Raw genomic sequence first — 12,729 nt, 5'->3', positions numbered from 1 at the left:
CGCTAGACAAATATACTAGTGAATGGATTGCTGATACTCATGATCTAAGCAAAAGAGTCACATCTATAGACTCGTAAAAGTAAGTTCTTAGGCGGCTCTCCTGGCTAGATGTGACAGGATTATGCCTTGGAGAACCAAGATATTTCTCCTCATCAGTCAACAAAAAGGCAACGTTTGAAGCTATTTATCCCTGTACCAGAGGTCTGACTATAGGGAAAAGATTTGCCTAGAGAATGGCTTGAGAAGCCCAGGGTTATAGGCAAGGGCCTCTCAGAAAGGAGAGCTCTGTCTACAGCTCAGAACGGCCTATAGATTTTGCTGGTGACTGGCTCTCAGAGCAGAACTTTGTTTTCTCCAAAAGAAATATCAAAAGGGTCCATGGTAGACAGCCCAAGTATTTATGCGCGAGTCATAGTTATGAGGGCACCGAGGACAGCCAATTCCTGCTTAAAAGGAATTGAGATTTTTTTTGTATCTCAATGCCCTGGCGGGTGTAAAGGAAATCCCACTTTCTGGAGGTGCAGTGTGGATTTGGAATGCTCGATTCCTGTATGAATTTTTTATAGCGGTTCTATTTCCCTTGGTGAACCCACCCCTACATGCCTAGCAATCCCAGGACTAGGGTAGGAAGGGAATGAAAATCAAATGAAATGTATAAAGCGCGCTAAACCCAACGGTATCAAGACGCTAGGTATGCTGCAAGGACCCTTCTAAGTCAAGCCCTGCACCGGAGGATTACTGAAGGGACAAGGACGGTGGAGATGCCATAAGTGATGGTCAGGTTGAGTGCTAGGGAAACGTGTACAAAAGATGGAGGAAGAGGATGTTAGTGTAGGGAAAGGCGCAGGAATGGAGGGCGGCATAGGGAGTGGTCTAGATCACAGAGAAAGTGAAGTGAGAAAGGAATGGAGGGACAGAAAGTGGGACTAGAGGAAGGACAGCAGTATTGAAGGAGAGGAAGAGCATGGAGGTTTAAAACAAAGGGTACAGGGTGTGGTGGAAATGATTTCGAAGGCAAAGCCACCAGAAAGGAGGAGGATGGGAGAAAAGCATAGGTCACAAAATAAGGTGAACCTGAGGAGAACAAATAAAGAGTGAAGAAAATTAGGCTCAACCCAATGAGAGAGAAAAGGGAATGAGTAAATGTGAGAGAAGATGAGTCAGGAGGAAAACGGCGAATAAGGAGAGACTGGGACAAGAAAAGTATTGCAGGGTTTGGAGTCGAGGAGTCTGGGTGGTGCAGAGGGAGGGGAGCGCAAGGGGAATTGAGATAGGAACCCAGAGAAAAGAGTGGGGGTGGGGAAGCATGGAGGAAAAAGAGGGAGGACTGGGGCACGGACAGAAAAGGAGACAAGAGTCAAGGAGAGGTGTCAGGGGTGGGAAGGTGGCCACGCAGAGATAAGGAGCAGCGAGGTTAGGTGGGAGGACAGGAGCCAGGAGGAAGGAGAGGTGTTTGGGAGACAGAAGAGGACGAAAGCCAGGAAGTAGGAGAGAAGTCAGGAGCCAGGGTGGTGGAAAGGACTAAAGACCCAAGCGAGGAGTTAAGAAAGAAGTGTGGTGCCAAAAGTTGAGTAGTGGAGTCAGAAGTAAGAGGATGATGAGGGGAAGTAAGGCGAGAGGATCGAAGTTAGAAGGGAGGAGAGGGGTCAGGAAGGACTGGCTGGAGAGGAGTCCGCAGACAGGAGTTGGGTAAAATGAGTCAGGAGAGTCAAGAGGAACCTGGAAGACAGAGGGGGAGTACAGAAACCGAGGTTAGGGAAGCAGTTGAGTAACGAAACTTGAAGGGCCACCCCTGCAAACTATATGGTGTGGGGCCCCTCCTACCACACTCAGGAGCTCTCAGGCCAAGATACTGTGCTGAGGTGGTCCCCTGGAGACCTGGGCCCACCCGCACTGCGGGGGTTGCGTAGGCCTTTGTTACGCCACTGTAGGGGAGGAGTCAGCAGGGAGCAGCCAAGTTAAGTTAGGAGACAGGGTGGAGAGCTAGGTGTGGAAGAGGGAAGACAGGAGTAAGGAAGGAGGAGGCAATGGCGGGGAGAGGAGTGACAGGGAGCGAATGTAAGAGGGGTAAAAACCTGGCTGTATGAAGGGTGGGGAAACAGGAGGAATGAAACAGTGGAGATAAGTATGAGGATGGGGAAGAGGAGGAATAAAGAGAAGAAAGAGGTTTAGATGAAGAGAAAGGAACAAAAAAGAAGGCAAGGAAAGATATCAGGACAGTGGAGGGGAGCAGGGGGGGCAGAAAGAGGGGAAGAAGGGTGTGAAAGGGAGGGTGGGATACACGAAAGATGTTAAAAAGAAACAGGAAAGACAAGAAGACAATGGAGATTGAAGTTTGAAAAGAAGGAAGCTAGAGATAATGTGAAAAACAAAAAGCGGGTGAGGGAGAGGAGTAAGGTAAGAACAAAAGAGGGAGAAGTAAAACAAAATTCAGAATAGGCGAGAGTAGAGTATGGATTAAAGGGGAGGAGCGAGAATAATAAGAGAGCACAGAAGGAAGGGGGACAGCGAGAGAAGATAGAATACGATCTTACAGGAGTTGGAAGGGTGTGGAGAATGTAAGAGAAAAAGAAGACCAAACCAGGACAGACAAGAAATAGAGAATGCAGAGGGAAGGGCAGGGAGGGGGAGAGGAGAGTAGAGGAAGATGAGTGAGAGACGGGAGAAAAAGAGAGTAGAGGGGGAGAAGAGAAGGTTGACAGAATGAAAGGGGTTGTAGTGGAGTCCGTAGGAATTTGTAAGAGAAAGAAACAGTGTTGAGGAAAGAAGGATACAAGGCTCAAGGGGGGGGGGGCAGGATGATAGAAATATTGAAAAGAGGAGGGGAGTCGAGGAGGGGAGTCGAGGAGAGTGTAGGAGAGAGAATGGTGGAGACGTAGAAAAGAGGAAAGGAAGGAGGAAAGAGCATTGTGTTGAATGGAATAGAACAATTAGGGAATTGAGAAGATGGCAGGATGGGAGAGAAAAAAAAGAAGAAAAAGGGAGAGGAAGATGAGAGAGCGAAGTCGAGAGAACGGCGAGCAGTGGAAGCTTCTGGGAAGGAACAAGAATGAAGCAGGGAGATTTGTATAAAAGACAGAATGGGGTGACTGAGGAGAGGGGACAGCACAGATGGCCCACAAGGGGGAGGGCAGAGTACGCTAATGCAAGGAGAGAATGCGGAAGGAAAGGAAACAGGGAAGGGATTCATAGGGGTGGGTTGTTGCTGGAGGAGCGGAGAGGACAGACGTCGGCGGCACCCGTGGTGAGATGCGCAGCAGCTGCTGTCTTTAACCTTCCAGCCTTCCCGTCTGTTTCTCTTCTGGTCTCAAACACGTACCCATCTGACACCCCTCTGCCTTCAGATGGGCGGGCAGGTCCCAAGCGCTGCCTGTAGGCCCTCGCAGTCTTTTCTCACATCAATGTAAGCCATTGTTGCTGTAAATAGAGGCCGGACGCTAGGAGCGAGAGCAAGGGATGATGGGTAACACTGCGGTCGTGGCACGAAACACCCAGGCTGTGCTGCAGGGTCTCTCTGATGGCATCTTTTAGATGAAGTTGGCGGCAAAGGGTCATACAGCTGACACATGCAAGATGGCGGCAGTGCCTCAGCTGGTAGACCGAGCCGTATCACGTGGCCTCTCCGCTGGCCATGCCACGTGCAACACTGCGACTATGCTTAGGGTCTCTCATTGGATGCATGTAAGACTTTGGTCCTGCCAGAGGGAGTTTCCACTGGCTGATGGGAGACTGCAGCAGTGCCATGTGGTCACTCTAATGGCACATTCAAACCTGCAGCACGAGCACAGCATCTCTCTGATGGAACAGGTGAGACTATGGCCGTGCCCTAGGGTGTCTTGACTGACATTGAATGTCACCACGCCGGGGTCTCTCGATTAGGGCACAGGTAAGACTTCTGTGATGCCACGGGGTCACCCCACTGCTATAGCATCTCTCTTATGCGGCACACGTGATATGTGGGTGGAGTCACAGGGTCTCAGCTCTGACACATATAAGACTGGACCCTCTATTAGCATGTTCACAACTGTGGCAGTGCACTTGATTCCTATGTGGCATCAAGTGTGGGTCTCAGACAGTGACAGTTTAGTAGCCTAATGCAACACTGAGGCCATCAGCACAATATCTTCCTACACGCATGCCTAAGATCGATAGCTGTACCACACCACCTCCCTGCTCGCACATTCCAAACGGCCAACTGAGCACAGGGTTTTCCCGATGGAACATAAGAGACTATGCCAGTGCCACGGCTAGTATACACTGGCACATGTATGAATACGGCGGTGCTGGAGGGTGTTTAAATGTTACAGGCTTGCTCGACAGGAACCGGTGGGACTACAGTGGTGTCACAGGTTCTCGCCACTGGCCCATGCAAACTGTGGCAGTGCCACTGGGTATGCCCACTGGTGCAAACAAGACTTCTGCAGTGGCAGCGACCTTCCTCCTGGCATTCTGCATAAAACAATGGCAGCATCACAGAGTCTCCACACTGGAACATACCAAATTTGTCCCCTTCCTTTAGTTTTGTTCCACTCTCATGATACACTAAACCACAATTCCTCCCTCTCTACCACCCAATGAGGGTCAAGGGAACAATACACTAAGGAGACATTACAGTGTCCCCTGCTTCTCCGTGCCTTGGACAATCACTATTTTAAACTCTTGAGGAACAGGAATATTCACTACTCACAAACTACACTGTGTATCAGCACCCTTTAGACACTTATTTTGGATTTGAATGGAACGCCCCCATGACCTTGAGGTTCATCTATTGTAGCTAAATGTTTTCAAGCATTAGAGAGCATATACTGTGGCGTGGACTCTTAGACCAAGAGATGTCTGCAATCTGTTTCTGACCTTGGGTAAGGAAATGTGTTGTAGAAGTGTCTCTTTAAAGCAGACGAATGCTTGGTCTGAATGCTGAAACAATTAAATAGGGATTAAACAGGAGAGGGTCACCTTTAAGGGGCCTTCAGATACCTACATGGAAATTTGCTAGCCATCTTGGAATGGTAGACTTCACTTTGACAACAATGGTCATCACTACTTGCTAACAGAAGCCTGAAAATGAGACAATTGTTTTACCACTTAGCCCAATTTGTCATCAACTACAGAAAACAGATTTGATTATTTTGAAACCTCAATTATTTACATCGCTGTTTAACATCTAAATCTAAAATGATCTTTGTTTTGCAAATAACTGGCACAGAGCTCTATGCCTGGGCCTAGACTATGGCTTCCTTTTCTATGAGAGGAGCCCATCCTTTTTCAGGAAAACATAGCAGCCATTTTGGAAGAAAGAGAATTAAAATCACTTTTGCAAACCTATCAATAAGAACACTATGGAATGAACATCATTCCAAAATAGCTAACATGGACAATAATGTCCACTTTCATGACTTTTGATTATTCAAGAGAAATTATTGTTCTCAAAGACATAGTGCAAAAAAAATGGCTCCTGCTAAAAGATCCCATGAGTTGAAGTATTCCGAGTCTAAGGCTATGATTACGATGTAGTCGGTATTATCCGGTACTTGCGTAAACGCTGGTTTAGGCACGGGTCAGAATTATGAACTGCTTGTTATTTAACACATCCGATAATTATCGGATGCATTAAATAACCTACTGAAATTTAACAGGGAAAAACCATAAGGTATTTACCATATCATGCAGATTTTGCTGCGTTAAACACCAAAATCCCCATGTTATTCCCCAACAACTCGTAATAGGTGGTATTTATTGCACTTGATAACTAAGTAACTCATTATATTGTTATTTATCAGGTGAGATAAAAAGCACCTATACCCGTAATCAGGGTGTAAGGCTGGAATCAAAGGCAGTGCTAACAGCTGCTCTCGCGGAGTTAATCTTATTTCAATTTCTATCGCTGCTTCTGACTCCTGTGTAGGTGAAGACATGAAGAAAAATGTTTGCTCTATGAGGGGGGAACTACTTCTGCATGGAAAGATAATGAAAAAAGACTTCCAATGCAAGCAGTGTACATACAATACCCGGTTCTGTCTACATGTTTATATACTATTTATCATAGCATAACCGGAGTCCCACGGAATGCAAGAAAGTCCCTTCAGGAAACTCCTCACTTTAAAACAAAGGTTGTAAATTCTCTTTATTTTTCTTCCGTTCCAAGGGGCTAGGGAATTTCCATGCAGCTGGGGTGCTCCCATCGTCTTAGTATCTTGTTCTGTGGCTCAACTCTTCTAGTGGGTCAATAATACAGTTCCAGAAAGGAAGGCATATCCAAAATCACTCTCCTCAACCTCAAGTGGTCAACGGGCCTGGCACAGTCATGTCTACAGAGTCTCCTGTGGATTTTTGCACCCAAACCCCTACTTCACCTGGAGACACATTTAAACAAAACTTTGGGGCAGGGGGAGATGTGCTCACTGTGGTCCACTCCCAGAAGGCTGCAACGGAAGGATGTGAGGGAAATTAAAAAGTTAAAATTCACATTAGACAAAGCTCATATATCTCAATATCCCTCTAGCAACCCTATGCAACACCCTCTGTTCCCAGACACCCTGGGCAAAGGCTGCATCTGTGAGGAGAAATCAAAGTACAATTCACAATCCAGACCTTTCACCACTGAATAAAACATTTTAAGGAGGAGTCGATTCTATAGTCCTCGATTTGACATTCAGTCCTGCTCCTGAAGTAGAATACAATAGGAGGCTGTGAGTCAGTGTCCACCAGGAGGGAGATCCAAAAACGTGGCCATCTTTGCATCAGTTAGTGGGAATAGACATTTAGTTCGCCAACCCATTGTCATTCTCAGACATACCCCACCTGTGGTGTGTGTTGAGCTGTGGCTTATACTTGGGGAGAATTTGGTACTTTTATGTTTATATATATATATATATATATATATATATATATATATATATATATATATATATATATATATATATACATATAAGAAGAAAGCGGTCCGAGTTCCAAACAGTACAGGAACCAGCGGTCGAGACCTCACAACACCTCACAACCAGCAAATCAGTAGAGCCTCAAAGAAGTAAATCCACAATGGAAAGCAGGGAAGACGTATTTTTAATAAGGATGACGCGTTTCACTCTACAAGAGAGCTTGATCACACAGCGCGCCAGAAACAAAAAAAGTTGTCATTCTCAGACATACCCCACCTGTGGTGTGTGTTGAGCTGTGGCTTATACTTGGGGAGAATTTGGTACTTTTATGTTTTAAATATATATATATATATATATATATATATATATATATATATATATATATATATATGTGTGTGTGTGTCTTGCAGAAATAAAGTGCACTTTTGTCCTATTATTGAACTCTCACCTGTCTAGTTTTTTTTGGGAAACTATTTTCATGCAGGCCTGTCTAGTCATAGAAACATTTCCTTTGTGCATGCCTGATAAATGGGACCGCCTCAGTTCACAATGCAGGTGTTTTGTTTTTCCCAATCCTTCAGTTTGGCTGATAGAACTGCCGATGCCCCATTTGGCAGCAGAAATCCCGGACTATCAGCTGTATCAACACAGGGGGTCTACAAACTTTTATCATTCAGCTCTTTCGAATCTTCCTAACCTTGCCCCAGTCAATTAGCAACATCAGCATCAAGTCCAGTCGTTGGGGTAAAAAGACTTTTTTTAAATATTGAAACTACTTCAGAACAGAATAAAGAAAGACTGTTTGATTCTATTGTTTGCTGTAGCCTCCATTTGTAACCTGTGTATTGACTAAGAAGGATGTGTGTGTGTGGACTGGGTTGCTACTATATAAAGATTATTAGCTTGAAGTCAATATGGAGGACCTTCCCTACCTGCTGTACCGACAAACACCAAGAGGCTAGCCATAGTCTTCCCGCAATATTTTCTTAGATTCACATACCTTTCAAATATTCCTCGTTGTCAGGATAGGGCCTGACGACGGGGAAAAACTCAAAAGCATGGGGACCTAGGACAGTTACGAAAGTTGGTGAATCAGGGTTAAAGATAAGTGAACGCATTTAACATGTTTGCTATTTAATACGGTATTACACATTTACCAATTTGTGGTATTAACACATTTTCAAAGGAAGGAGAAAGATATGTGAGATGTAGGAAAGCAGGGTGGGTGGTTGGGATGAGAAAACAGGCAGAGAAAAAATGCAACAAAACAAAGAAACAGCAAGAATATGAAGGATGGAAAGCAACACAAGTGGGAAAAAATCCACAAAGGGGTATAATTAAAAGAAAATATTTATTGGTTGTGCAGGCAACAGGTGAAACACAAAGGAGGGTGAGCTGGAAACGGGTAGAAGGAAAAGGGGAAAGGAGCGTATGTGAGAAATGGAACAGAAATAAGTGGACATGAGATAAGGGTCAGTCGCTGGAAAAGAGAATTGAAGGGAAAAAGCAAGCAGGAGGAACGATGATAGAGAGGAAGGGAAGAAACAGGATGTAATGGAACTAAATCGGAAAGGAGAGCTTCGTGTAGAAGGGGGAAAGGGCTGCGTGAAAGGGAAGTTATTAAACAAAAAGCTCGTAGGCGAATGGGGGAAATGAAGCAACCAAGGAAGTTAATGAATTTTCTTTACAAACTCACTCTGTAATGGATTTACGTTATGTAGTCTGGATTTTTTGGCAAATGAGAGAACAGAGACACAGAGAAATGAAGTAATTTGTGCAAGATCACTGACTAGTCAAATGGGTAGCAGAGATTGAAAACCACATCTCCTAATTAGACTACACATTCGTCACTTGACAACAACTCCTCACCTAGAATGGGCCTGTTATGTAAACGTTGGGTGCAACCAGGAGCGAGTAGGCGGAAAGTGACTAGGGCAAAATATACATGGCGAAGATGGAGCCGAGATAACTCTCCTGTACACTGGTAATAATCAGTGGCGCTCTCTTGGTTCTGCTTCCAGCAAACACATGCCATATACAGAGGTGAAACTGAAAAAGCGAGAAAGACGAAGATAGAGTGAGGGGACGAATAAACGATAAAGAAGAAGATCCGGAAGTCATATTCTGACAAGATCTCTGGAATTCATAAAATGTAATAGAGGCAGGGGCCCGAATCTGAGTTCCCGGGTCACTCATATTTGTACACTTACGAGGCATAGATTTTCCCGTCCAAAGTAAAGTGACATTTTGCAGAGCCACCCCCTGCTTTTGTTGCTTTGGCCCAACTTGAAGGACACCCCGACGGTTAGCAGCTGCCCCGCGGTGGTTTGCTCCAAAACCAACCGTGTTTACCCTCGCGTTCGTGGGGCTGCGCGCTTGTGAGGGAACGCACGCACGCACGTAGCGCGGTGGCGTCAACGGCTCTGCGTGAAGCTGCGGCCCCTACAAGGGACTCAGATGGAATGTTGTATCTCATCAACAACAACAAGGACCTGGAGCAGCGGTGCCCCCACTGAACACGCGCGCGCTCCAGCCGCACCCCCGGGGCCGCTCACCAACCCCCGCCTCTATTTATAATGCCAAAGTGTTTGGAGATGCCGTTGGATACCTAGTGATGTTTCTGCAGGGGATGGGCCCTGGGGACGAAGCTGAGCCGGTTCTCACATGCTAAGGGGAGGGCAAAGGGGACGAGGATGAGGCAACATTGTTTGTTCCCACCTGACTGCAGCAGGAGGGGGAGGGTGAAGCCTGGAGAGAGGCCAGGAGGCGAGAAGAGCACACATCCCATGGAAAAGGTTGAGCAGGCATGGGTATGTCACCACAAGACAGGCTAGGCACGCATGAACAGGCATGAATATATCACCAAAAGACCGGCTAGGCACGCATGATCAAGCATGAGTATGTCACCAAAAGACAGACTAGGCACGCATGAACAGGCTTGAGCATGTCACCAAAGGACAGGCTAGGCATGCATTAACAGTGAGCATGAACAGGCATGAATATGACACCAAAAGGCGGAATAGAGGCACATGGAAACGAATTTAATTGAAAAGCATGATTGGCCAAGGGAAATATAGCAGAAGATGGGACAAGCCATACTGAAAAAATACCCAGACAGTCGTCTGGTACAAGCAATCCTGAAAACGAGTAATTGTGATGCAACAAACAATCTCTAAACTAATCAATCATTCGGATTGGGACAAATGATGAAGAAAAACAGCCAATCGGATTAAGAATATCGATCTATCAGTGGGACAACTATCCAGAAAATTAGTTCTTCGAATGGGGACAAATACGCCTGGAAAGCAGTCAATCAGATAAGACAAGCAATACTCAAACCAGCCATGGGGGTAGAAAGAGCAATCCTAGTGAACAGGATAAGACAAGCAATGCTGGAAAAGCAAACCCATGAGATGGTAATTGCAACCCTGAAACAAGTCGGTCAGGTATGACATGTAATGCTTTAAAAACCTGTTAACTAAATTGGCATAAACATTTATAGAAAACTAGCCAGTCGGTTGTGGCATTCGAGCTACGAAACTAGTCAATCAGATGGGTTAAGAAATGCTGGAAATCAGCAAAGTCTGATAGGGCAACGAATATCCAACCAATCGTATGTGACCAGAGATCCTATCTTGAATACTAATCAGTTAAATGCTGCAAGAGATCCTGGAAGCTAGTCAACTGCATGGAAAAATCCTGGAATTTACATAATCAGATGTGAAAAGTAATCTGGATAAAGTGAATGCTGCTACCAAATGCATTCAATCGAAAGTGATAAGCAATAGTGGAAACTAGTCAATCAGATGGGAAACGCATTTATGGAAATCAAGTCTCATGGAAGGGACAAGCATTCTTGTAAATTAGTCTGCCAAATGGGAGTTGGAATGGTTGTAAGTGATGCCCTTTGTTCGAGAGGTGCACTACAGACCCCTCCAGAGTGTACACACACAATAAATTGCCCAGTTGAAGCTACATCTGGGCACATCTGACGTGCATGGCCATGCATACTTACTAGCTCAACCACCTCCCAATCAGGGAGCTCAAATTACAGTCCCAGGACTGTCACTTAGTTCTGCTGTTCGCACCACAGACAGAGTAGAACTATTACATTCCATGCTTGTCTTTGTATATACGGACAGTGAGGACCTTAGAGTTAGAAACTGCTAATGGATCTGGCTTTGACCTCATGCAAGAAGACAGAAACAACTCCCAGGCTTTTGCTAAGCAGGATCTTAAGACAAAAATATAACAGAGTTACACTGAGACTATTTAACTCCTTTGGGGAGAGTTGAGCCTAAGCTGTTTTCTCATGTTGTTACTGCAGTGCATTTTGGCAAATGACGCCCCAGGTTTCTTATGACTCAATACAATTGTGTCCTGGAACTACAGTTTGGAATCGGAAGCTCGGCCTAAAGTTAAATGCACTCAGGTACTTGCTGAGGATGCTTGTATCAGAGATTAAAGGAAAACACAAGGGGCACAACTAGAAGCGGTTGGGAGACATTAGTAACTTTTCGGATTTCCCCTTCTACAAAATTATTTTTATTCCTTGGGAGTTCCATGGTCTAAGAATACATGTTCTTCATAGCAAAGGCTCTTTGGGGCCTTTGTGATGGTGAAGTGGATACCCCAGTGTCCTGAAAATTATATTTTTGGCCATGTGGATCACATCTTTCTGGTGGACTCATACCCTTGATGAATGGTCTTAAGGTGGTATCAGGACTCTACTGCAAGTTTCTGTTTGCTTATGTCTGGTCACCCAGTATGTCAGTCATCCCCAGGGAGTTATGACACAATGTCTCCTGAAATGCAGAACCGGACTCGTTTTTGAATCTCCCTCTCATGGTACACACACTTTCTGGAGAGAAGAGCATTTGGACAGATGAATGGCAAGAGCACTTACTGTAAGGGACACAGTCATATTGGACTTCCAGGTACTTGTAGGTTCCGGGGCAGGGGTCTGGGAAGGCATCCGAACCAGCCACCACCACACACTGGGTGCGGTTGTTACACCTGGAAGAGAGAAAAAAAAGCATCAATGGATTGTTCATGCAAACAAAGCCGGCTCTAACAGTTATCAGATTGCATTTCACAGAGGAAGATCTTCGTGCTTACATCGGAAATCATGGCCAAGCATTTGTCCTTGTAAGGACCAGCAATTATCTAGGACACAGTATCCTCAGTGGTCAGTGTGACGCAGCGGTGGTGGTGGTTACATGCCACCAAGGTTCATGGGTTGTCCAAAGACATGAGAAAGGTGGGACTGAGGTCATGTGGAGTTGGGCGATGAAGAACTTTGCAAGTGTTAGTGGAAAGACACCAGAGGACAAAAGTCAAGACAAGGTGGGGTTAATCATGGGGCAGTGGACCACATAAGATTACACCCACCTCAGTAAGAAGACTCGCAGGGGGCATCAGAAGATCTTCTGGATGAGATCTTCAACAGCCCAATGATACTGTTTTTTTTATCACCTTTACTTTCCCTGCTGTTAGGGACACAAACTATTTCAGGCTGTGCTGATATTTACCACACTGTAGCACAGTGCATTTGGAGCCTCCATTAGTAATAACCGCCGTGCACCTGTGTCCAAACCCTGCTGGTATCAACCGAGTCTGTGCCAAGGCTCTATTGTCATTTAAAATAGTTTTAACGCAGTTATTACTGGTGTTGTCCCAAGCCATCAAGCCACGCCCTTCTGATCACCTCCTACAGATCTTCCAGTGCTATTTTGTCCAGCGTTCAACCTTCTGTAAGCATCCCTCATACTTGTCTTTGTCACTTTGCCCATCCTGCCCCCTTGCTTGCATATTTTGCAGAACCACTCGTACTTTTTTCCTAGTTTACACCCTT

The 12,729-nt window shown here is 45.4% G+C and overlaps 1 protein-coding gene across 1 annotated transcript in view; it reads right to left on the bottom strand.

The window, feature by feature from the left end:
- ADGRL1 (adhesion G protein-coupled receptor L1) overlaps window positions 1-12,729 on the bottom strand; it is a 607,344-nt gene that overhangs the window by 208,474 nt on the left and 386,141 nt on the right. Inside the window, exon 4 of the mRNA XM_086961122.1 lies at window positions 11,782-11,891. Within this exon, the coding sequence (XP_086817248.1) occupies window positions 11,782-11,891 (110 nt within the window). The remainder of the gene's footprint in view (window positions 1-11,781; window positions 11,892-12,729) is intronic.

Source organism: Lissotriton vulgaris, chromosome 1_1 (assembly GCF_964263255.1).
Source record: "Lissotriton vulgaris chromosome 1_1, aLisVul1.2, whole genome shotgun sequence".
NCBI lineage: Eukaryota > Metazoa > Chordata > Amphibia > Caudata > Salamandridae > Lissotriton > Lissotriton vulgaris.
The sequence above is the reverse complement of the archived record's forward strand: the minus strand, read 5'-3'. Positions and strand labels throughout refer to the sequence as shown.